The following is a 27471-nucleotide window of genomic DNA, read 5'->3' on the forward strand; positions in this document are numbered from 1 at the left end:
TAAAAGGTGTAGAAAGCATTCCACAGGGATGCTGGCCCATGTTGACTCCAATGCTTCCCACAATTGTGTCAAGTTGTCTGGGTGTCCTTTGGGTGGCCTGGCACCTATCCCGATCAAAGGCACTTGCATATTATGTCTTGCTCATTCACCCTCTGAATGGCACAACAACACAATCCATGTCTCAATTGTCTCAAGGCTTTAAAATTCTTATTTAATAATTAACCTGTCTCCCCCCCCTGTTTGAAATGGATTTAACAAGATACATCAATAAGGGATCATAGCTTTCACTTGGTCAGTCTATTTCATGGAAATGTTTTATTTAATTTGAACCTTTATCTAACTAGGCAAGTCAGTTAAGAACAAATTCTTATTTACAATGGCAGCCTAGGAACAGTGTGTTAACTGCCTTGTTCAGGGGCAAAATGACAGATGTTTACTTTGCCAGCTCGAGGATTTGAATTTGCGACCTTTCAGTAACTAGTCCAACGATCTAACCACTAGGATATCTGCCGGCTGGAAAGAGCGGGTATTCCTAATGTTTTATAGTCAGTGTAGTTTTGATGAATGTATTAATGTTTTGAGAAGGCAACTACATTTAAAAAAATGCATTTACTGTTATTCAAATGTCAAAGAGTTTAGTATCTTGTGAAAAATACTGTTCCAAAAAATGCTTTTATGGGTTTGAGAAACACTGTACCAGAATTTTTGCAGTGTCTCATGCAATCCAGTAGATGGCGATGTATAAGTAGCTTTGAACCACTCAGGACATGGGCCTTACCTCAAAAAGAGAAAATTATTTGAGGAGCCTATCAGAGACATATTTTATTTTTGAGATCCAGCATCTATTAGTGTAATGTAACATTGGACACAGTCATAAAAGGTAACTCTTTTAATTTGAATTACATACATAGACACCATCTATTCATTTGGCAAGAGACATCTCAATTTAGACGTGACTCATCAAAAGCCAATTGGGAAGAAAACCCCCTTCAGGGACTGTAATTGTTTGAGTGGTATCTAGCAAACTAAAATAACATGCATTTTGTTTTGGTAGCAAACACTCTCAAACAAGACTATATCATCCGCTTATTGAAATAATTTTAACATTCTGTATTATTAAAAAACATTGCATTTGTCATACAACATATTCTACTGCATAGACCAGTGCACTTTTCTACATTCAACTAAAAAGTTAATATAGGAATAATCAAGATAAAGGTGTGTGAATAGTTATTGACATTATAATAGTTTATGGCTACCGGTACCTATTTTACAGTAAAGTATATGCATGAAAGATTATTAGGAGACAGTATGCGTTCTTCAACAGTCAAATCTACCACATAATTTCCACATATAGTTGGAGTCACTAAAGGTGAAAAACATTGCAATGAAATAATGAGTGAATGGACACACAGCATCTTTTGGTTATTTGTTTAAATACAAAGAACATGGGGGTGCTGTGTGTGCATGCTGGTGGCGAGTTACAGTGTGAATATTGGGCGGAGCAGAAACAGGAGTAATGGGCGGAAGGGAGAACAGCAACACAGGTAAAAGCAGCACACCTCTGATCTCCAATGGCACAGTACCACCTCCCTCTGGGGAAGACAGTACCACTCTCTAAAAAACAACTTCAATCAGACAAAAAACAGGTCAACTCCACCCATCAATTTTTATCTCTTGATTGATGCAGAACCAGGAAGTCGATTTGACCTGCTGCCAGGTAGGCATTTGGTTCCTAGCACTCACTGGCCCGAGCTGTGGACAGAAAGAAAGATTACTTAATATCTGGAATCATTAAAAGGCATTCATTACCAAGCCATGTGAGATAACACAGATAACACAGCTCTCCGTTGGGCAGCCATAATGATCATGTCCTCCATGTCCCCAGATCACAGGCAAAACATGACAGGCATAGCTATAGTTCTGGACTGTACAAAAGTTTTTGGACAGATTGAAAGCTTTTTGATGATAAGCACAATTAATATTAGCAGCACGGATGCGCAGTGCAGTTCTGTTCAACAGTGGGAAGGATGTGCCCCACCCAGCCTACATCAGCTGGTGAGCTACAGGGGAGCAAGCGATGAGTGTGGGCAGATAGGCAGACAAGCTCTGCTCCGGCTAAGCCTATACAAGTGTTTCAATGAATTGTAATATTTGTAGCTAATTTTTAAAGAAAATACCTGCAGTCAACTTGTGCAATACATTAGGAGATAAAGCAGATTGCGTTCTTCATTTCACGTGTCATATTATTTTACATTATGAAGCTTACCGTAGTCCACCAGAACGGTTGAGCCAGTCACATGTTTGTTTGTAAATAGCACAACGGGAGAAATCGGGAGCAGGTGAGTCCAGCTGTGTATTTGTTTTAACTTGCTAGTTAGCTAAGTAACTGGCTGAATTAACAAGGAGACGGGGCATCATATAGTCCTAGCTTTCTACTGTGTTTGAGAAGTCAAAGTGCTTAGGATGAGTTATCTATACAGCTGTCACTGCTATCTTGATTTCCTAGCATATGTTCACCTCTCTGTTCTCGGCAGCCTCAGACTGCTCCTCTGCCCTTTTCCCGAGCAGAGCTCTAGAGCAAGCGGCAAAACTGAATTCATTTGCACAATTTCTCTCGTTGACATTTTCTTGTAAACTCACCAAAAATGACATTCGGTAGCTACTACCTATATAGGTATAACTTTATGAACTGGATTGCATGTCTTTGCAACTTCTTTTTATTTTGCACTCATTAGCATATTTAGCATATCAGCATCCATGGAAATTACTTTTACTTGTGAATTTTTTGTTGTTGTTGCCTTTTAATGGACCCTTGTTTACTAAGCCAGTAATACTGTAAATCCCGGGATGAGAGAAGGACGGTTTGACGATATGAAAATCTGGATACCGCTCAACCCTATAGGCAACTTTCTTGCTTCCCCATAGCTAGCCAGTCACCACAACTTCTAGTTATCTACCCTTTGCCTGGTAAGAAACACAAGCTTCTTTACAAAATTAAAAACAATAGCAGAATTTAATTTAATAGTAAAAAACAGTCTAGCTAGGTTTTTCTATCCCTTGAGTATAGAAAAGTAGGCTGTCTTTGAATTTGTAGTCTTGCTCAACCCTCCCACTTTCCCCACTGCATTTCATAGCCAGGTTCTGTAACCAACGAAGCCAAATCTCCCTCTTTTCCTCAGAGAAATGGCTTGATTCTAGCCCTTATGATTCAAAAGATATGACCCATAATCCCAGAGCTACGTTTTTTTCTTTCTGTCATGCATTGATTGACAATCTGGTGCACATTCAGCAGGATGGAATGGTCAGATAGATGGAATGGTCAGATAGAAATATGCTATGTAGAACAAACATGCTTCTGACATGTTGAATAAGGAATAACGTCGACCGTATTCATGGAAGTTCTATCTGCAAGGTCCGAGAACATTTTGCAACTGAACGTGGCACTGGTAACATTACAATTAGCCTATATGCAGACATTTGGTGGCACAGAAAAAAAGGTAAAGGGATAGAAAACAATTTATTGACTAAATTCCTCTTGCCACTACACTATATTTGATTGGGTAAATTACTTAATTTTGAGTTCATGTGGACCTAGGGCCTTACTTGAGCACTTGGACTAGGACTTCAGCCATAGGACTTGTGACTCGACCATTGGTGACTTAGACTTGGACTAGGACTTCAGCCATAGGACTTGTGACTCGACCATTGGTGGCTTAGACTTGGACTAGGACTTCAGCCATAGGACTTGTGACTCGACCATTGGTGGCTTAGACTTGGACTTCAGCCATAGGACTTGTGACTCGACCATTGGTGACTTAGACTTGGACTTCAGCCATAGGACTTGTGACTCGACCATTGGTGGCTTAGACTTGAACTTCAGCCATAGGACTTGTGACTCGACCATTGGTGACTTAGACTTGGACTTCAGCCATAGGACTTGTGACTCGACCATTGGTGACTTAGACTTGGACTTCAGCCATAGGACTTGTGACTCGACCATTGGTGACTTAGACTTGGACTTCAGCCATAGGACTTGTGACTCGACCATTGGTGACTTAGACTTGGACTTCAGCCATAGGACTTGTGACTCGACCATTGGTGGCTTAGACTTGGACTTCAGCCATAGGACTTGTGACTCGACCATTGGTGGCTTAGACTTGGACTTCAGCCATAGGACTTGTGACTCAACCATTGGTGGCTTAGACTTGGACTTCAGCCATAGGACTTGTGACTCGACCATTGGTGGCTTAGACTTGGACTTCAGCCATAGGACTTGTGACTCGACCATTGGTGGCTTAGACTTGGACTTCAGCCATAGGACTTGTGACTCGACCATTGGTGGCTTAGACTTGGACTAGGACTTCAGCCATAGGACTTGTGACTCGACCATTGGTGGTTTAGACTTGGACTTCAGCCATAGGACTTGTGACTCGACCATTGGTGGCTTAGACTTGGACTTCAGCCATAGGACTTGTGACACGACCATTGGTGGCTTAGACTTGGACTTCAGCCATAGGACTTGTGACTCGACCATTGGTGGCTTAGACTTAGACTCGGAAGTGAGCACAGGGGACTCGAAGTTTAGTGTCTCGACTACATCACCAGACAAAAGTCATTAGCTCCCTTTCGAAGTCATTAGCCCCAGTTCTACTTTTGGACACCAATGTAGCTGCGGCATCTGTGGAACACTGATAACAATGGCAATGACGTGACTGAGTGATGAAGGTGCAACCAATATTATTTTGTCAATACTGTGCAGCACCGTCTGGTGAATGTGCTACTCTCTCTCTCTCGCTGAGCTTGGATGTGTCTGTTTGTTTTGTATGTAATGTGTAATATCTATGTAGACTGAATTAGGAATTTACATGGCCAAATAATTATTATATATTCTTATATGCAGTTTGGACACACCTACGCATTCAAGGGTTTTCCTTTTATTTTTTTTACTATTTTCTACATTGTAGAATAATAATGAAGACATCAAAACGATGAAATAACACATATGGAATCAATGTAGTAACCAAAAAAAGTGTTAAACAAATCAAAATATATTTATATTTGAGATTCTTCAAAGTAGCCACACTTTGCCTTGGTGACAGCTTTGCACACTCTTGGCATTCTCTCACCCAGCTTCCAAAATGTTGACTGGTACTGTATGTTTGTAATTTTTCTGATGTTGGGAAGAGAATAGGATGCTATGTAGAAAGATAGGACAAGCTTGTGCACATGGAAGTCAGTGATTTATGTTTAACATAGGTTAATGAGGCAATATAAATGTGATGTGATGAAAAGGCATTTAGACTCAAATTGGCCACTGTTTTCATAATTTTGACAATAACAAGACTAAATCCTTATTCAAATGACAAAATTGCGACTTAGTTATATTTTAGCTAAAAGGACTAAGACTAGACTAAATCTAAAAAAGAGCGCCAAAATGAACACTGAGACAGAGGTGGCATGGAGGGAGTTAGTGAGTCATGGTGGAAAGAACCAGTCAGCCAGTGTTTGGGTCTCTGTGCAACCTGTGTGATAGCAGGACTGGCATACAACACAGCCAATGCCTGCTGACAGTGTTATCTATGCCAAGGCCTGGCAATAGGCAACTAACACTGAAACAGATGGACAGCGTAATAACAAGATAACGCCCAAACCCACCCGTTGCTCCAACATGGCAGCAGATTTCTAATTATTTTTGTAATGATCACTCAAACATGCCAGTCAGTTATATATGTTAATTATATTCCTAGCAAAGACAATGCATCCAGGTGGCTAGGAATCATCCAGTGTACAGTGTGGGCCAATCAGAGAGGAGGTTGAGAGGTCAGGGGAACCGACCTTGGTCATTGAGTGGCTGGGCAGCGTTGCTTCCTGACCTCCTCCTGCAGAGAGAGAACCAGCGTGTCAACTCACACTACATTCCATTATACATTACGACACCTAGCTACATAACACACACACATACACCTACCTGAAACGTACAGTTTCACACAAAGAGTGTGCCCTGATCTGGACTGAACTGAGCATGCACTGATATGATAGATCATTTACCTTTTGTCCTGGTTGAACTTGCATCTGCAGTGTCCGCCTGTTATAAGAAGAAATGGTCACAAGTCAATCTGTGTCCTATGTTAATGTGAGCATGTGTAAATACATGCTCTGACTGTGTCATCATGTGTGTGTATGTGTATGTGTTTATGTGATGGAGTCTTACTGAAGAGGATGGTGATGCCGATCAGACACAGAACTGCTGCCAGGATCAACCCCCCAACACGTAGCCTGTGATAATCTGAACAGAGAGAGCGAGAGAGAGAGCAGGAGAGAGTGCAGGTGAGAGAGTGCAGCAGAGAGAGAGAGAGAGCAGGAGAGAGAAGAATGGGAGAGAGAGTGATAGGAAAAAAGCATCAATCATACACAGTAAGCCAGGAATGTTGAAAGTTGTTGAGTGTTCTGAAAGATGTATCTCTCTGCTCACCAAAGGTAAATGGATCCTCCTCCTCCACTGTAGGGACAAAAATATGACAAAGGTCAGTTTATACAGCATCTAGACACCTTTGAAAATAATACAAACAACTGGAACGCACCCAACCTCAAATGGGCAAATAGCGAATGGCCTACTTTAATTTGTGAATCAATGATTTATCTGTAGACCATATTATTGCATGTCAAAAGATTTAGAGTAATAAAACTATGGAACGCTATTATGATAAACAATTGGCAGTTACATACTTTCTTTGTGCTCCTCTGCGAACACAAGGGACGCAACTGCTAACAGAAGAGACACAATGGTAAGCACACAGCATAATGCATTGACAACATGGCATCCCAACAATGTCCCAAACAAGTCAGCTTTCCATCCCTGTGACAAGTGCACTCTCTAGTGGTCTCTCAACTGCTTTCACCTTGAATAGCACGGGAGAAGGTCAATGAATCTATCCTTTCTCTATTTAGTTCTAGATTGGTATACTATTCATATCCATAACCATATGTATTTCATAAAATTACAAAAACATATTCTCTCTCTCACTCAAAACATACAGTAGTATCTACTGTGCTGAATACTGAGCCAGAGTTGTGAGTGAAGACTGGGCAAAACAAGATGAACAGAGATGGTAGCTTTGAGGAAACCTAAGCAGGAAGTGGCATTAATAGCTGTGTATGATTGGTCTTTAAGACCTGCCACTCACATGTCAATAAAAGCAAAGCAGAGATATTCGCCATCTTCAAACTCTCTTTCACCTGGGGAAGACAGAACATAAACAATTGCATTATAATATGATCATATTATAATATTAGACTGACTTTATATGATAAAGTAGCTGAGCATTATGACTGCAGTGCACCCCAGCAAACTGGCACTCATCCTCCCTGCCCTTTTCACACCCACATAAGCAAGAGCTCTGTTACACAAAATGAAAAAAAATGTACTCGCTTGATTGTCTGATCAAGGCTCCACTTGTTAGAATTAAATGACCCTTGTCCCACTACCTATTTGATTTGATTAGACCTTTTCAAACCTGGGAAGCTAATGGCAGCTCAAATAGTGCCCAAAACTGGCTCACACCAGTTCCAATGTCAACAGAGACCTGACACAAAGTTTAGCTTTCCCTGGAGTCCCATATCTGATTTAGATTTCTACAAAATGGCTTCTGAGCAGCATAACCCATGTGATCTTGAATGTTGTCCAGAGTGCTTTGCTTCATCTCATGCCAAACCTTCAAACCCAATTAAGTTTCATCTTTTCCTTGTTCAATATATATTTTGGGATATAATGTCTTTATAATCATATAACTGTCAAATGCCATAAAGGAGTAGAAAATCCACAAGGGAAAAAATGCTGGATCATTGAGCATGGCTCCAGCGGCATAACATAAAGTAACTAGACCCCAGTGATTTTCCATCACACCTTATGGATAAAAGACAAAGAGGGGAAATCACCTCACCAATCAGCAACCACACACTAGCAACAACCCAGCAGAGCAGAGCTCCAGGGGTTTGGCCTTCTTCGATCATACTCTGCCTAACATGATGGTTCTGGAAGGGCTGGATACTGATTTGGACAGGAATGGAGTCTCAAGGAGATTTGGTAGCTAAATCCCTTATGTCACAACTGTCTTAAGCTCAAACTTGGTTTCTGCTCATGATAAGGCTACATTTATTTTCCGTCATGTGTTTTACGCCACCAGCCACATACTGGACAAGCACCAGATACAATCTTCAAGGATTCAGACTCCCATTACTCTTCTCACTATATCCTATCCAGGTTCCAGGGTTTAAGAGGGTACACTACACTACTAGACCATGTGTTTTGTGGTTTTTCACTATGAGCTAAAAGGGGTTTAAGAGTGTAATAGGTCTACACTTTGCCATTGCATAGTGAGTAGTAAATGTTACATTATGTGAGTACCATAAATTACTATGTTTTTGGTCACTTGGTATTTTCCTGCCTTGGTACTATAATGAAAAAACGACTATGGTACTACTTTTTTCATTGTATTACCATGGTACATTTTAGTAAGAGCAGCTCCTATAACAAAATTACAGCTCTGATAACAACACTACAGCTCCTATAACAACACTACCTATTCTATAACAACACTACAGCTTCTATAACAACACTACAGCTCCTATTACAAAACTACAGCTCCGATAACAACACTACAGCTCCTATAACAAAATTACAGCTCCGATAACAACACTACAGCTCCTATAACAACACTACAGCTCTAATAACAACACTACCTATTCTATAACAACACTACAGCTCCTATAACAAAATTACAGCTCCGATAACAACACTACAGCTCCTATAACAAAATTACAGCTCCGATAACAACACTACAGCTCCTATAACAACACTACAGCTCTAATAACAACACTACCTATTGTCACGCCCTGGTCGAAGTATTTTGTGTTTATCTTTATGTATTGGGTCAGGCCAGGGTGTGGCATGGGTTTTTGTATGTGGGTGTGTATATATTGGGATTGTAGCTAGTGGGGTGATCTAGCAAAGTCTATGGCTGTCTGGAGTGGTTCTCAATCAGAGGCAGGTGTTTATCGTTGTCTCTGATTGGGAACCATATTTAGGCAGCCATATTCTTTGAGTTTGTCGTGGGTGATTGTCCTTAGTGTCTTTGTTCCTGTCGCTGTGTTAGTTCACACAAGTATAAGATGTTTCGGTTTTCGTTTTGTTATTTACGTTCTTTGTTTTGTAGTGTTTGTGTTTATTCGTGTTTACGTTGTTTATTAAACATGGATCGCAATCTACACACTGCAGTTTGGTCCGACTCTCCTTCATCACACCAAGAGAACCGTTACACCTATTCTATAACAACACTACAGCTTTTATAACAACACTACAGATCCTATAACAACACTACAGCTCCTATAACAACACTACAGCTTTTATAACACTACAGCTTTTATAACACTACAGCTCCTATAACACTACAGCTCCTATAACAACACTACAGCTCCTATAACAACACTACAGCTTTTATAACAACACTACAGCTTTTATAACAGTACAGCTCCTATAACAACACTACAGCTCCTATAACAACACTACATTTACATACAGCTTTTATAACAACACTACAGCTTTTATAACAACACTACAGCATTTATAACAACACTACAGATCCTATAACAACACTACAGCTTCTACAACAACACTACAGCTCATATAACAACACTACAGCTTCTACATCAACACTACAGCTCCTATAACAACACTACAGCTTTTATAACAACACTACAGATCCTATAACAACACTACAGCTTCTACAACAACACTACAGCTCATATAACAACACTACAGCTTCTACATCAACACTACAGCTCCTATAACAACACCACAGCTCCTATGACAACACTACAGATCCTATGACAACACTACAGATCCTATGACAACACTACAGCTCCTAAAACAACACTACAGCTTCTACAACAACACTACAGCCCCTACAACAACACTACAGCTCCTATAACAACACTACAGCCCCTAAAACAACACTACAACTTCTACAACAACACTACAGCTCCCATAACAACACTACAGCTTCTACAACAACACTACATCTCCCATAACAACACTACATCTCCCATAACAACACTACATCTCCCATAACAACACTACAGCTTCTACAACAACACTACACCTCCCATAACAACACTACAGCTTCTACAACAACACTACAGCTCCCATAACAACACCACAGCTTCTACAACAACACTACAGATCCTATAACAACACTACAGCTCATATAACAACACTACAGCTTCTACATCAACACTACAGCTCCTATAACAACACTACAGCTCCTATGACAACACTACAGATCCTATGACAACACTACAGCTCCTAAAACAACACTACAGGTTCTACAACAACACTACAGCTCCTATAACAACACTACAGCCCCTAAAACAACACTACAACTTCTACAACAACACTACAGCTCCCATAACAACACTACAGCTCCTATAACAACACTACAGCCCCTATAACAACACTACAGCCCCTAAAACAACACTACAACTTCTACAACAACACTACAGCTCCCATAACAACACTACAGCTTCTACAACAACACTACACCTCCCATAACAACACTACAGCTTCTACAACAACACTACAGATCCTATAACAACACTACAGCTCCGATAACAACACTACAGCTCCTATAACAACACTACAGCTCCTAACACAACACTACAGCTTCTACAACAACACTACAGCTCCTATAACAACACTACAGCTTCTACATAAACACTACAGCTCCTATAACAACACTACAGCTCTTATGACAACACTACAGATCCTATAACAACACAACAGCTCCTAAAACAACACTACAGCTCCCATAACAACACTACAGCTTCTACAACAACACTACAGATCCTATAACAACACCACAAATTCTACAACAACACTACAGCTCCCATAACAACACCACAGATTTACAACAACACACAGTTAAAACATCTTATAGCAGTGTATGGCGACTCATACTATTTGGCATTTGGCAGTGACCAGGAAAAAAAAACTCCCTGGTTTATTTTCGAGCGCATCCTCCCCCTACCCAGCAATGTTGGTGAAGGAGAGGGAACGCAACAAGCGGGAAGCCCTCTAAAAATTGTCCGTGGATGGTTTACGATCCAATTCAGGGAGAGAGTTAGACTCTCCCGGGGTTCTTTCTTTCCGCTTATTCAAGTTGGGAATCATATCGCAGAGTAAATGTTAGCAAAAGGTGGAGGTGTGGCCGATCTTGTGACATTCATGTATCAATGTTTAGGGTTGTTGGTTGTCTGTTCAAGACAGTGCTAGGCAGCGCTGCGGATCGTGCTTAGCCATCCCCTCAATTCCCCACCAGGCAGATTCACCCTGGAGACCAGGCCTGGTCATAATGGGATTAGTGTTCTAACATGGGTCACGCTGGCCTCCCTGCCACTGAATGCCTGAAGCTAAGGAAGAATCGGCCGTTTGTGTGGTAACAGTACGACTCGGTTCACCCCTCTCTCTTCGCCTTGCACTGCCCTCCTCCGCGCCTACTCATTAATTCACTTAATACTTTTTTCATAATTTCCACCTTTATGATCAGATCCTACATTTTATCCAACTTCACTCACTAACCTGCTCATTCACAGTAGGTTCTTGCCTAAACTTACGATGAGTACACACCCACACCAGTACCATTCACATCTGTGTTTACTCCCTTATTCACTCCCTGTCATTCCATCAGCCATCTCAGTCAGTCACGACTCACCCATTCCTCTACAGCGGGTCCAGATCCCTCCATCTGCAGTATCATTAAGAATCCCAGGAGATATATTCCAGAATGCTGGCCAGTCTGTCACATTGGTACAGTGCAGAACCCTGAATTCACAATTATTTCGGAGGAAGCCCAGAAGCCTAAAAGGTTGGATCTGATGGCTTCAAAGAGCCTGTGGTCATTTTTCTTCAAAGGGATAAAAGGAGTTAATGATGCAGCTACTCATAGGCTCCTGGCCATGCCTGAAAACCATTCATTTATGAGGTAAACATATTACCATGTTGTAGTTTTCACTGTAATGGTAGATCACTGGAAGCCTTAGAATGAGATTCTCCCAATTGTAATGTGTGGTTTAATAACAAATTATTCAGAAGGTCATCCTAGGAGTAACTACATGCATTAGGAGTAAGAATAATCACATAAGGGGGAAATTACTTGTGTGAAGTTACTTGTAAAGGTACTTGTGAAATTTATCAAATCTAGAATGGTTTGGTTTTCTTCGTGTTTGTGAAGTCTCTTCTATTACTCTGTTCTCCCTCTATTCACTCTGCCTACCAACATGAGGAGGCCTGGAGATCAAGTATCTGCGGCCCCAACTACAGAGAGGCAGAGAGACATAATGCCAGTTGGGTAAAGGTTTGAGTAACAGCAGTGTCCACTACCATATGACTAATCTAAGAGTTCCATGAGGCCTCGGAACAGGTAAGTGTGTATTTCCATATCTCCCGAGTGGTGCAGTGGTCTACGGTCACTGCATCTCATTGCTAGAGGCATCATTACAGTCCTGGTTCGATTCCAGGCTATATCACAACCGGCTGTGATTGGGAGTCCCATAGGGTGGCGCACAATTGGCCCAGCGTCGTCTGGTGTAGGGTTTGGCCGGGGTAGGCTGTCATTTTAAATAAGAATTTGTTGTTAACTGACTTGCCTAGTAAAAATAATAATATTGCCTGCTAACATTAATTTCTTTTAACTAGGGAAATAGTGTCACTTCTCTTGCGTTCTGTGCAAGCAGAGTCAGGGTATATGCAGCAGTTTGGGTTGCCTGGCTTGTTGCGAACAGTGTGAAGACCATTTCTTCCTAACAAAGACAGCCAACTTCGCCTAATGTGGGATTATTTAACAAAAGCACATTTGCGAAAAAAGCACAACCGTTGCACGAATGTACCTAACCATAAACATCAATGCCTTTCTTAAAATCAATACACAGAAGTATATATTTTTTTTAACCTGCATATTTAGTTCAAATAAATTCATGTTAGCAGGCAATATTAAACTAGGGAAATTGTGTCACTTCTCTTGCATTGATTGCACGCAGAGTCAGAGTATATGCAACAGTTTGGGCCGCTTGGCTCTTGCGAACTAATTTGCCAGAATTTTACGTAATTATGACATAACATTGAAGGTTGTGCAATGTAACATCAATATTTAGACTTATGGATGCCACCCGTCAGATAAAATACGGAACAGTTCCGTACTTCACTGAAAGAATAAACGTTTTGTTTTCGAAATTATAGTTTCCGGATTTTACCATATTAATGACCTAAGACTTCTGTGTGTTACTATATTATAATTAAGTGTATGATTTGATAGAGCAGTCTTACTCCGCGGTGGTAGGCAGCAGCTATTTTGTCATAATTATTCTGTTCGTTTCCCTCTGCTGGTCTTAGTGTATGATTTGTCTTCCCACACCTAGATTAGCAGTCTTATTCACCATGCTGTGATTGTGTTTCGCCCTGTCCTGTCGTGTTTTTTGCCTTCATCAGATGCTGCGTGTGAGCAGGTGTCTCTGTCTAGGCCTGCGCCTACCCGAAGCGACCTGCATTCATTCAAGACAGAATTTCTGTTATTCCCTGTTTGGACTTAAATAAACTCTGTTTCTGTTAAGTCCACCTGCATGACAGCAGCAGGCTCTTTCAAACAGAACTTTAAGCAGCTTCTTTCAAGCATTGCGCTGTTTATGACTTCAAGCCTATCAACTCCTGAGATTAGGCTGGCAATACTAAAGTACCTATTAGAAGGTATATGAAATACAAATGGTATAGAGAGAAACAGTCCTATAATAACTACAACCTAAAACTTCTTACTTGGGAATATTGAAGACTCATGTTAATTATTTATTATTTGTTATTTATTTGAGACTAAATTGATTTTATCGATGTATTATATTAAGTTAAAATAAAAGTGTTAATTGTTCATTCAGTATTGTTGTAATTGCATTATTACAAATATATATATATATATAAACAATGGGACGATTAATCGGTATCGGCTTTTGTTGGTCCTCCAATAATCGGTATCGGCGTTGAAAAATCATAATCGGCCGACCTCTAATTGAAGCCACTTCCTTGTTGCTAGTGTTTGATGAAGGAGTAGCTGCTGGAGCAAAGCAGGGCAATGTGTTCCTCTGGCTGCTCAATGGAGAGGGGAGACGTGGCATACTATAACCATGACTCATCCCTCCTACCCACAGCCACAAAGTTAGCAATAGCAGCAACAGCAGCTTCACTGTTTAAAGTAGTCATACGGCCCTCTCTTCAAGGGAAAGACTTTGGTGTTGCTTTGCTGTCATTCTGAGGCAGGGTGGCCTTGAAATAAGCTATTCATATATCTGAAGTAAAGAGTGATGTTGTTGCTATGGTGAATGTGTGATGAACCCTAATTATCTGAATCAAAATGAGCCTTAAACTGAGGAAATATAGAACCATGGCTTGCCTATCTTCTCTTGTGATTTGTAATGTCTCACAGAATAAATGAGAGTCGAACTCTGTAATCACACTGAATCTCTGAAGGGCCTCACTTTTGAACCCTGCTCGTCAGTATTTAAGGTCTAGACAAACATTGTATATGATTAGAGTCGGCAGTAGGCGACTCACTGAAGGCGGTAGAATACGTTTAGCCTTTGAGTGTGCGATAAGATGTATATGTCAGTTATATGTCCGTCTGTCAGTATCAATCACCTTAGCAACAGCACTGTGCTGGAGAAACCACAGTGAATAAAGATCAGTCCAGGATAACAGCTCTATCAGGCTTATCAGCTAGGCTGTTTGCACTGTACCAGAACCCCAGACCCCTGTTATCACAGATCCATAAGCATAGCTTACAGGAGACTTGGGACATGTAGTGTTTGTATCAGACTTGAAATAGAACAGCAATTTCATAATGACATGTCTGTCTACTGATCAATCATCCATACCATTTCAAAATGTCTATTAGCCTACCCATGTCACACTAGTGAGCAGAACATAACTGAACCATGCTGTACTGTGTTGGCCTGGTTACGCATCACCATAGTTGCAGGAGCCATGCTGAAAAGGACAATGTGAAAATAAAATATCCAAGCCTGCAAGCCTACGGTTTGGGTTAGCACAATAGCGTGTGAAGGGTACCACCAAGATGTTGAATAGAATGGTAATTCAAATGTAATTCCCCACACACCACGGCATGTGCACTGATGCATTTTCCATTACAGAAGGCCAGCACACCAACTTGTCTACCAGTCCCAAACATATTATCTTGCAACATTAATTTAACAAAATACTAAATATTCTGATCTAGTAAAAAAAAATCAATAGGCTAATGGGAGAGGATATGTAAAGTTATTATCCCATCATTAGGCCTGACCACCCCTCCAGCCATCAAAGCACAGCTGGACCACAGCTGGATGATGAGCACAACAGACATTAAAAATGTATTGAATACAATAAAGGAAGGACCACATGTTATGTTGTTTTCCATGAGCGTAATGCCAGATAAAATACTGAATCTCAGCGGATTTAACTGGGTCCTCCCTCTTGTATAAGACTGCCTGGACACCAGCGCTAAACAGAATAGAAAGGGGAAGAAAAGTTGCCGATGGCCGAAAAGTTGCTTTAGGCCTATAGGTTACGGACTTTTTGTTTGGATATTACAAACAACATACAGAACACTGTTATAGAACAGCGTGAGTAACGAACTGAATTCATAAAAACAGGTTTTTACAAATACGTCTGCGTGACGAAGAAACCGTATTTATAATAATTGGACATGGCTCTGGCTCATATGCGCACGTTCTGTCTGTCTCGCATAGGCCTATACTATAGGCTACAAACTGAAAGCACATTACATGCAAGTTCGATCTTTGTTCTATAAACACAATTAATAGCCTAATAAAGATGGTACACTTTGGAGTATTTTAGTTAAGCTACTCAACGTTTCCCCAAATCTGAGAAACTCTTGTCAGGAAATATAATGATATGACTATAAAGAAAAGCATATGCCTATAAAGGAATTAAAGTTATTTTAAGGTCTTACTAGAGATAGGCTACTACTACTGGAAAATATAGAGTGATAAGTTTGTCTTGGTTAAAGATGCGCAAAGGAAACATTTTAGAAATTACTTAGACAAGATTAGCCTATTGTTTTCTTTAAGGATGATGTAATGAATATAATAAATAACGGTTAACATACTTTTGATGAAACTACAGCAGAGCATTCACTCGAACTCTAATTGTTAGAAAAGGAAAACTTACCTCCGACACGCGTTAAACCCAAATGGAGATGTGTGTAGGGGGAAAAACAGGAAATGTCGGGCATGGAGCGACACACAATAGACGAACGTACTCTTAAATCAGACAGACGCCAACACCCTTTTTTCACTGAGGCTCAACAGGTTTGCTCAGCTTGAAAATAGGCTGAAGTTGCATGCGTTGGATAGGAGGAGGATTTTATTCTTTGTTTGTCATTGGTTGCTTTCAATGACCTGTTGTTGCTATACCAAATCATTAGCCTATATCATTAGCCTATGTAAAAACGGTGATATGGCAGATACCAAATCGAACATTATCACATCAATATATTCAAAATAGTTGTGTACAGTACCTGCTTTGGTTATATATTGTATCGTGAGAGCATGCACAGTGCACATCTCTGAACACAAACAGTTTAACATGTTTATTTCTAACAATGGTGTTCCATGGTATTTATTTGGCTTTTCATTAATAAGAATTTACACAAACAATTGAAGGCTAATCGTTTTAGCTCATTATGTTTGACCATAATGCCTAGAGCCTATAGCTAAATGAAATGTATTGCAGTTGTTCATTCATACATCTCACTACCACCTAAAACACCTTAAAATAAACTCATTTCTTTTAGCCAATAAAGAAACAAAACAGTAAATAGATGCATTGTGGTCCACCCTCCATCCGCTCTCACATCCATTCAGGTGTCATTACATTGTCATGGCCAGAACCCTGCCCCATTCCCACCCCTGAATCTTCATCATTAGAACAACAGCAACCAGTTAGTCAGATTCCATCTGAGATGCTTAGAGTTCACTTGTGTCATCTTCAGATTTTCTTGAGTTGTTGGAGAAAGAAAATTAAAAATGGAGATTGGAACCAGATACATTTTTTTACACACACAGTACAACAGTACAATGTGACAATCATATGAAAGGACATTTCTTATACAGTATAAATTAGTTGTGAAGCGTCTATGTAGGCCTAGTATAAACATATGGATAGAACATAGGCTCTTACTTGTTCTTTCTAGTGCATTTGGGATCTGAAGAGAGAATAATGAGATGTTACTACAAACACTGACAGAGTCTGGGTCTATCCTCTTGAGTTACATTCATAATGTAAGAACGTATTAGTAATTGGACTATGTGTACTTACTAAGTAGGACGAACAATCCACCTGCTACAAGCAAGCCTGCAATGATCAGGCCTCCAATTCGTAGTCTCTCATAGTCTGGGAAAGTCAACATTCAACAGCTCAGGGTCACACAGGTACAATGATTCATCCAATGACAGAAGCATATTTCTGATGTCATTTCATATCCAATAAGAATATGGTCACTTACATACCACTATGTTCATTTTGTTTGATGGTGGTGATTTATCAGTTCCATTTGAACGAGAGTAGAGGAATGAGCTACTTACTGTAAACAAATGGATCTGCAGAGGGGGGGGAGAACAGATAATGAACCTCAAGCAAATAAAACACATGTTGCTCTGACTGTCTGCACAGTGTGACTGGTTTACGTGGCAGTGATCAAATCTGCTGAAAATAGTTAGTTCTCATTCACAGTCACATAAAAACAAAACCTCATGAAAAACAGAGTCTAACAAAGGGCAAGTTTTGACCAACCCGTCAGACAACTGGAGACAACACTAAATCACATTTGTCTTACTTGCTTCAATTTCCACGAAGAATGCACAGAGAACTAGGAGAGAAAAAGAATAAACATTTTTTAAACATTTGGCATTTGGTGGATGGATCTAAGTTTATATGTAGTTTTGATCATGTTAAGGGTCAAGGTCAACCGTCATTTCTTGGAAGGACACAAAAGGTCAATGTCAAGTGCATTAAAACAATCCTTCTAAGGCTAAGCAGAACGTGTCTGTTGTTTCAATGATTTGTAGTGCCTACTGTAGCTTTCCATACTAATGTCCATAAAATCTTTAATAATATTTATTTATTTTGAAGAATTCATCTGTTGCATTACCCCATACATCTTTATCGTGAAAATGTCTGATTTACCTGCCAGCATAACCAGAACTGAGAATTGGCTCATCTTGCTTGGGAGCAAAAGGAGAAAGGCATCTGTTATAACAGCATAACATCTCACAAGTGAGGCTTCTAAACAGCTTCTACCCACAGGCCTGAAGACTAATCAAATGGCTACCCAAACTATTTGCATTGCCCCCTTGTTTTACACTGCTGCTCCTCTCTGTTATTATTGGGCCAATAGTCACTTTAATAAAACAGTTTCTTGAAACTGCATTGTTGGTTAGGGACTTGTAAGTAAGCATTTCACTGCTGTATTCGGCTCATTTAACAAATAATATTTGATTTGATTTGACATACCAGTAACCATTGTGGCCATTCCTAGAATTTAACACCATTTTGAATGAACCCTTGTTATTCCTAGCTGAAGAGGGATTATACTGTTTGATTATACTCGTATGATCAATAATGAACTAATATCATTAAAACCATTGTGTCTATGTTGCCCTCCTGCACAGTCTCATCCTTGTTCCCAAACACATTGAGGATGAAGGGGTAAAATGTCCTTGTGGTGCGAGACAGACACCGAGACACAGCAGGAGGGCATTGTGGGTGTTTGGAGAGAAAACAGCAGAGGGAGGAAATGTGGGGCGGACGCCACAGGCCTCAGGACACCCTTGGCCCGACCTTGGTCACTCACTGGAGTTTACACTGCAATGTTTTGGAAATATAGAAATATGACACCCATCTCCTTCATTCTGGTAAAAACTAGTTTGTTTAACAATGGACAATTCCACCATTTGAAGACCGAGTCAAATGTAGTAATCCAACTTCTCCTACCAGAGATTTTAGAATGACTTTTCTACTTTTCTAATACCCCAACTCCAACTCACGATGTTGGGAATGAATCCTACATTTAAATACTAGTATGTGTATGGTTCACATCAGATACACTATGGGTGACATTGTGAACTACAAATAGTTATTTATTTAAAAAAATTAGCATTCATATACTGAAACATAACACATACATTTGAATTTATAGAGGGAAACAGAATATTTCCGATCTTATTCTAATAATATATTCCAATATTCCCAGAATGCCATTTTCCTTGTTGCAGACTAATAGTAGTGAAGGTCACCATGCTGATCAAGGATACCTATCCATATATTTACTACCTGACAAGTGCCTTTCGTAGGGAACACACCAACCTAGCTCATATAACAACACAGATGGTTGTAAAACAGGGCCTGGGAAAGCCAGTGAATCCCCTTCTTACCTGAGAATGAGGTCTGTCTTGGCAAGGGGTCTGGGGATGTCTGCTGGGCAGCTCAGGTCGTCCTGCTGACTTCACACACCTAGTCTTTTCTCTTTCCTTTTACCTTGAGGAATAGCCCCTCCTTTTTGTTGTCACCTAAAACACACTATAGGACGATGAGATCCCGTGTGCAGAGCGTGTGTGGTGCATCCAGTTGCACTGTTGTGACCCAAACACAGGCCTGTGCCCTTCTGTTTAGGGTTAAAAACACTGGGTGGGACGAGGTACTGAGTTGCAATACCAAGACCTACTGAGCTCTCATACTGATCACTATTACATTGAATGTCTTTCGGTGGATTCGCTTTATGGTCAGTTATATTAAACTTTGTGCATGTCCTACTGATAAGCAGAATGAATGATAGAGAAGCATACAGTTTGAGCTGGAGAGAAATGGATTTGGGGCGTTCTTGAAATATTTGAATGCCTTACAATAAATCACCATGATTACGCCACAGTGAGATACATTAATCCAGGAAGTTTCCTTCCAGTCCAGTAACCATCCTGTCAGCCAAGAACCTTTCAATATCATTCTGAGACATTCTAAGAGGACATTCTAAGATGTCATTCTAAGAAGACAATCTAAGAGGACACAGAGACATTATGTACAGTACAGAATCGCAGCTTTGGCTGAAGTAGGAGTTAGAAAAATCGAAATATTTTTGTAGTCTCTTTGATAAATGGATGTGTTAAAAAAAATGTTATATGGGTAATACAAAAGGCCAACACACACAGTAGTAACAGGAGTTGCCATTAGCCAGAATGTATTGCATCAATACAATCTAATAGGTTCCCTAGAATAGAGATGCACTACATAATGTGTGGACACCTGCTTGTCAAACGTCTCATTCCAAAATCATGGGCAGTAATATGGAGTTGGTCACCCAACTTTGTAAATAAGAATTTGTTCTTAACTGACTTGCCTAGTTAAATAATGGTTAAATAAAAAATAAAACATATACAGTGCCTTGCGAAAGTATTCGGCCCCCTTGAACTTTCAGGCTTCGAACATAAAGATATAAAACTGTATTTTTTGTGAAGAATCAACAACAAGTGGAACACAATCATGAAGTGGAACGACATTTATTGGATATTTCAAACTTTTTTAACAAATCAAAAACTGAAGAATTGGGCGTGCAAAATTATTCAGCCCCCTTAAGTTAATACTCTGTAGCGCCACCTTTTGCTGCGATTACAGCTGTAAGTCGCTTGGGGAATGTCTCTATCAGTTTTGCACATCGAGAGACTGAATTTTTTTCCCATTCCTCATTGCAAAACAGCTCGAGCTCAGTGAGGTTGGATGGAGAGCATTTGTGAACAGCAGTTTTCAGTTCTTTCCACAGATTCTCGATTGGATTCAGGTCTGGACTTTGACTTGGCCATTCTAACACCTGGATATGTTTATTATTGAACCATTCCATTGTAGATTTTGCTTTATGTTTTGGATCATTGTCTTGTTGGAAGACAAATCTCCGTCCCAGTCTCAGGTCTTTTGCAGACTCAATCAGGTTTTCTTCCAGAATGGTCCTGTATTTTGCTCCATCCATCTTCCCATCAATTTTAACCATCTACCCTGTCCCTGCTGAAGAAAAGCAGGCCCAAACCATGATGCTGCCACCACCATGTTTGACAGTGGGGATGGTGTGTTTAGGGTGATGAGCTGTGTTGCTTTTACACCAAACATAACATTTTTCATTGTTGCCAAAAAGTTCAATTTTGGTTTCATCTGACCAGAGCACCTTCTTCCACATGTTTGGTGTGTCTCCCAGGTGGCTTGTGGCAAACTTTAAACAACACTTTTTATGGATATCTTTAAGAAATGGCTTTCTTCTTGCCACTCTTCCATAAAGGCCAGATTTGTGCAATATACGACTGATTGTTGTCCTATGGACAGAGTCTCCCACCTCAGCTGTAGATCTCTGCAGTTCATCCAGAGTGATCATGGGCCTCTTGGCTGCATCTCTGATCAGTCTTCTCCTTGTATGAGCTGAAAGTTTAGAGGGACGGCCAGGTCTTGGTAGATTTGCAGTGGTCTGATACTCCTTCCATTTCAATATTATCGCTTGCACAGTGCTCCTTGGGATGTTTAAAGCTTGGGAAATCTTTTTGTATCCAAATCCGGCTTTAAACTTCTTCACAACAGTATCTCGGGCCTGCCTGGTGTGTTCCTTGTTCTTCATGATGCTCTCTGCGCTTTTAACGGACCTCTGAGACTATCACAGTGCAGGTGCATTGATACGGAGACTTGATTACACACAGGTGGATTGTATTTATCATCATTAGTCATTTAGGTCAACATTGGATCATTCAGAGATCCTCACTGAACTCCTGGAGAGAGTTTGCTGCACTGAAAGTAAAGGGGCTGAATAATTTTGCACGCCCAATTTTTCAGTTTTTGATTTGTTAAAAAAGTTTGAAATATCCATTAAATGTCGTTCCACTTCATGATTGTGTCCCACTTGTTGTTGATTCTTCACAAATAATACAGTTTTATATCATTATGTTTGAAGCCTGAAATGTGGCAAAAGGTCGCAAAGTTCAAGGGGGCCAAATACTTTCGCAATTCACTGTATATATATATATATAAATACCATGGTGGAAAGAAATCTGTGGCCAAGCATCCTTTTTTGTCCCATCCCCCGGACGCTTGTTCACATTTTCTAAGCGTTGTCCAAGAACCAGTCACTGAAATTCACACCTCTACTCAATACAAAACATTTAATTTAACTTCACACTTTCTAGTGTGTAATAGAATACTGCATAGAATGGCTGATTTGCTCATATTCACAAAGACCTACCTGTGGTTTGGCTGGAGGAATGGGAGGAAGGAATAAACATGCATAATGATCTTGTCACGTTCTGACCATAGTTATTTTGTATTTTCTTTGTTTAAGTGTGGTCAGGGCGTGAGTTGTATATAGCTTAGTCTTCCATTTGGACCTACTGTATATGAACCCTCCCTTTTGAAGCACATCTCATGAGTAGCAGACCCATTTCCTTTCTTCCTGTGCAATGCCCAACAATGTTTTTGTTGTAAAAATCATAATTAGCAACCCGGGATTAGTTTGTTAAATTATATATTTTTTTAAAGACAAGCTGTTTTCTTTGCTGTAAAGCTGCAAGCATGCCTGTTGCGTGCTCCATTTCCCCTCTCTGACACTTATAGGATGACATGACAGTGAACTGGTCTGTGCCCTAGGTTATAACAGGCCATTAAATGATCCAATGTATTAACATTGCTTGCTTTGTCCGCAGCTCCAGTGTAACACAACTAACAGAACACTCATCAGGGTCTGGGTCTGCAACCCCGCTGATATGCGCATGAAAATGATATGGATATTATTGGACCTACACATACAAGAGACTTGTGGCTGTTCCTTAAATTCAACTGAATTTATAAACAAAACTGACTTTTATAAAAATGTTATAACAGGCGCCAGCAGGTTTTTATAGCGGTAGGTTTAAAAAGTCAGTTGTATCATATGAAACATTACTACAGTATTCAAAAATGTTAGTATTATCATGACATCATGGTACCATAATATTACCATGGTACCAGTATACCGTGCAACACTACTTTGCTGTTATAACAGCCTCCACTCTTCTGGGAAGGCTTTCCACTAGATGTTGGAACATTGCTGCGGGTACTTGCTACCATTCAGCCACAAGAGCATTAGTGAGGTTGGGCACTGATCTTAGGCGACTAGGCCTGGCTCGCAGTCGGCGTTCCAATTCACCCCAAAGGTGTTTGATAGAGTTGAGATCAGGGCTCTGTGCAGGCCAGTCAAGTTCTTCCACATCGATCTCGACAAACCATTATTGTATGGACCTCGCTTTGTGCACAGGGGCATTGTCATGGTGAAACAGGAAAGGGCCTTCCCCAAACTGCCACAAAGTTGGAAGCACAGAATCATCTAGAATGTCATTGTATGCTGTAGTGTTAAGATTTCCCTTCACTGCAACAAAGGGGCCTAGCAGGAACCATGAAAAACAGCCCCAGACCGTTATTCCTCCTCCACCACACTTTAAAGTTGGCACTATGCATTGGGGCAGGTAGTATTCTCCTGGCATCCGCCAAGCCCAGATTCGTCCGTCGGACTGCCAGATGGTGAAGCGTGATTATTCACTCGCGAGAACGTGTTTACACTGCTCCAGAGACCAAAGGCGGCAAGCTTTACACCACTCCAACTGACGCTTGGCGATGCGCATGGTGATTTTAGGCTTGTGTGCGGCTGCTCGGCCATGGAAACTAATTTCAAGAAGCTCCCGAAGAAGTTATTGTGCTGATATTGCTTTCAGAGGCAGTTTGGAACTTGGTAATGAGTGTTGCAACCAAGGCCAGACGATTTTTACAAGATTCAGCACTCGGCGGTCATGTTCTGTGAGCTTGTGTGACCTACTACTTCGAGGCTGAGCCGTTGTTGGTCCTAGACGTTTCCATTTTGCAATAACAGCACTTATAGTTGACCGCGGAAGCTCTAGCAAGGCAGAAATTTGACTAACTGACTTGTGGTAAAGGTGGCATCCTATGACGGTGCCACGCTAAAAGTCACTGACAAACCCAACTTTTATTACTGATGATAAGTGAACAACAAACAGTAAGACCATTCTACTGCCAATGTTTATGTATGGAGGTTTTATACACCTGTGGCTGAAATAGCCAAATCCACAAATTTGTAGGGGTGTCCACGTACTTTAGTATATACAGGTATAGTGCATCTTGTCCAAATGGCTCTATTGTTATAAATAAATGATAGATAATCACATACAGATCTACAAGTGGAGATCAAAAAACTGTCCCTCCCAAGCCAGTTTTGGAGTGAAGAGAAGCATGACAACCGTCAGATTGAGATCATGCTCACCTCACAGAGAGGGAGGGGCCTTGAATACAATATAATCCTTTGGAATATTCCACCTCTATTCCCAACTCACAGACACAGATATCATAGCTCAGAGATCAGAACTCATGTCTGTCTGTCTGTCTGTCTGTCTGTCTGTCTGTCTGTCTGTCTGTCTGTCTGTCTGTCTGTCTGTCTGTCTGTCTGTCTGTCTGTCTGTCTGTCTGTCTGTCTGTCTGTCTGTCTGTCTGTCTGTCTGTCTGTCTGTCTGTCTGTCTGTCTGTCTGAAAACAAATAAAATTCAAATGTATTTGTCACATGCTTCGTAAAAAACAGGTTTGTCTTCCTGCCTGCCTGTCTGTCTGTGTGATCATGTGCTTCTCATTTGGAATAGTGTGGAAAGTAAATGAAAACACAAAGCCGTGAAAAAGGCTAACACAGTGAACTGAACAACAGAGTCAAGAACCTAAGGCTCACACCTCTATGGTGGCTCCTCAGAGGGGACACATGACTGAACCTCTGCACATTATTGGCATGGTGACATGCTGCTATCTGGGACTATTTATATCCCCGCGGCATCTGAGGAGGAATACGTATCCAGTTCTTCACGAGTGATAATACAATGATGTGAGTGGTTATATACTAGTTAGAGGGACCATCAGTGACATATGAAGACCTGACATGAGAAAGAGGGGGTTACCACCATGAAGGACTGATAAAACTGTGAGATAAAGTCTATTCGGTGGTGTCCAAGTTTGTGTGTGTATTGGGGCCAACATACGTGTGTTCCATTGTTGTACTTAACTAGTACAACTGCATTCCATGAAACCAGAATAGTTTTAAGACATTTATTACTGATGATAAGTGAACAACAAACCCAACTTTTCCACAATGTTCAAAACTGACCATATAGCAGAGAGGAGGAAAAAGCTGTAGAACACAAACACATCTATCACTAATTGATTGGAAGACTGCATACCTACATACCCAGAGGTGTAAAATACTTTAAAGTACTACCTATGTAGTTTTTTGGGGTATCTGTAATTCACTTGACTATTTATGCATATTTTTTTCAATTTATACTTTTACTTCACTTACATTTCTAAAGAAAATCATGTACGTTTTACTCCATAAATTTTCCCTGACACCCAAAAGTACTCGTTACATTTTGAATGCTTAGCAGGACAGGAAAATGGCCCAAGTCACGCATTTATCAAGAGAGTATCCCTGGTCATCCTTACTGCCTCTGATCTGTTGGACTGACTAAACACAAATGCTTTGTTTGTAAATGACTATATCTGAGTGTAAGAGGGTGCTGCTGGCTACCCCCCAACCCCCCCAACAAAAAGATTTTGATGCCGTCTGGTTTGCTTTTTAAAAGAAATGTGAAATTATTTATACTTTTACTTTTGATACTTAAGTACATTTTAGAGATTACATTGACTTTTGATACTTAAGTATATTTAAAACCAAATAATTTTCGTATTTTCCTCAAGTAGGACTTTACAGGGTGACTCACTTTTACTTGAGTCCTCTTCTATTGTGGTATCTTTACTTTTTCTAAAGTATGACATTTGGGTACTTTTTACACCACTGTGCATACCTCAGCTACAAAGTCTACAGAACCAGTGGCCACAGGGAAAGGATTGTTGTATGCTCACACAAGAGACAGTCAGGGTGGGCTATCCAAAGGTTATAGGGTAAAGTAAACACGCAGGTACAACACAAACATAAGACATTCCCTCCACAAAAACCCTTCTCTCTTCTTAGCACAACAACCCTGAAACAGGTTCAGTCTTTTTTTTATTTATATTCAGACAGTGACACATTTTTTGTTGTTTTGGCTCTGTACTCCAGCATGTTGGATTTGAAATTATACTATGACTATGAGGGTGAAGTGCAGCTTTAATTTGAGGGTGAACCGTTTAGAAAAGTGCATAGTTCAATTCATCCCAAAGGTGTTTGATAGAGTTGAGGCCAGGGCTTCCCCATAGTTCCCCATTTTAAGGGACATTAAAGTAGCGTTAAAGTTATTTACCATTCATTTCTATTGGGCACAAAATAATGTGAAACACAACCAAAACAAGCAGCAAAAGCATCTAACAAATGTGTAGAGTCACACGCTTGATGTAGTCATTACGTGCTGTGAATATGGGACCAAATACTTAACTTTCTACTACTTTAATACACATATAAGTGGATTTGTCCAACTGGGGGGACTATGTACAAAAAGTGTTGTCATTTCTAAAGAGTTCACCTGATATGGATACACTCAAATTAAAGCTGACTGTCTGGACTTTAACCTCATAGTCATTGTATCATTTCAAATCCAAAGTGCTGGAGTTCATACCCAAAACAACAACAACAATGTTCATTGTCCCAATACATTTGGAGCTCACTGTGTTCATATATGTCTGCATCATCACTGACACAACTATGGTGCATAGCTTAGACTTAAATAAAAGGGTGGTATGTAGGCATTTATGCATGCACTGACACCAGCACGCTAGTGCTGGCACACTCAAAACGTACACTACTCTTACTTGTTAGGAGGCATATTTGTCACTAAACAAACCATCTAAAGGTCGTTGAGCATTTGACCATATCCTCTGACAAGCCACTCTGAAGATGGGGAGCATGCATAAAAATAGAAATACATCTCAAAGAATGTATGTAATTCTAAACAAATTAGCAATGCATATTGTGGGATCTGGAGTGATGTGAGTTGTGTCTGTGTCAGAGTCATACCAGAGCATAGCAGGCCAGCTGAGTCAACATCGCACCACCTCTACTGATCCTCCACTGGAACACTTTAGATAGCTACTCAGACGTCCTACTCTCTATTGTTTATGCAGTGAAAACAGGTGTTAGCTGGCTGCCAGCATAACGGTAAAACAATGAATGGAGCTATAAAACGCAGTATAAAAAAGGAACATAAACTTCAGTATTCCCGGAGTAGAGGAAAAGTCAGAGACGCACAATTATAGTACATTATTAACACGCTTTAGTAGTATCCCAGCATCATTGAACTTCAGTTCCTGTACTGTCA

At 40.3% G+C, this 27471-nt stretch overlaps 1 protein-coding gene across 2 annotated transcripts; it reads right to left on the reverse strand.

Moving 5' to 3' along the window:
* Positions 1-874: 874 nt before the first annotated feature.
* Positions 875-16441, reverse strand: LOC124005064 (phospholemman-like). Of its 2 annotated transcripts, none has more exons than XM_046313971.1 (8): positions 16286-16441; positions 7188-7239; positions 6730-6765; positions 6476-6502; positions 6215-6289; positions 6052-6088; positions 5839-5882; positions 875-1755 (listed from the first exon to the last, which is right to left on the reverse strand). In XM_046313971.1, the coding sequence occupies exons 2-8, from the start codon at positions 7219-7221 to the stop codon at positions 1736-1738; spliced, it is 273 nt and encodes a 90-aa protein (XP_046169927.1). In that variant the 5' UTR covers positions 7222-7239; positions 16286-16441; the 3' UTR covers positions 875-1735. The 2 variants fall into 2 exon arrangements, with proteins under 2 accessions (XP_046169927.1, XP_046169926.1); XM_046313970.1 differs by having other exon boundaries at positions 6730-6768.
* Between the last annotated feature and the right edge of the window lie 11030 nt (positions 16442-27471).

The sequence above is a fragment of the Oncorhynchus gorbuscha genome, linkage group LG19 (assembly GCF_021184085.1).
Source record: "Oncorhynchus gorbuscha isolate QuinsamMale2020 ecotype Even-year linkage group LG19, OgorEven_v1.0, whole genome shotgun sequence".
Lineage (NCBI taxonomy): Eukaryota > Metazoa > Chordata > Actinopteri > Salmoniformes > Salmonidae > Oncorhynchus > Oncorhynchus gorbuscha.

What these genes read in the sequence shown, in the direction of transcription:
- LOC124005064 (XM_046313970.1), bottom strand. Translation starts at nt 7,221, where the DNA reads ATGGCGAATATCTCTGCTTTGCTTTTATTGACAT. An exon ending in TGCTTTGCTTTTATTGACAT is followed by an intron (nt 6,769 to 7,187) that starts GTGAGTGGCAGG and finishes CTCTTCTGTTAG; the next exon opens with CAGTTGCGTCCCTTGTGTTC. An exon ending in AAGTTCAACCAGGACAAAAG is followed by an intron (nt 5,883 to 6,051) that starts GTAAATGATCTA and finishes CTCTCTCTGCAG; the next exon opens with GAGGAGGTCAGGAAGCAACG.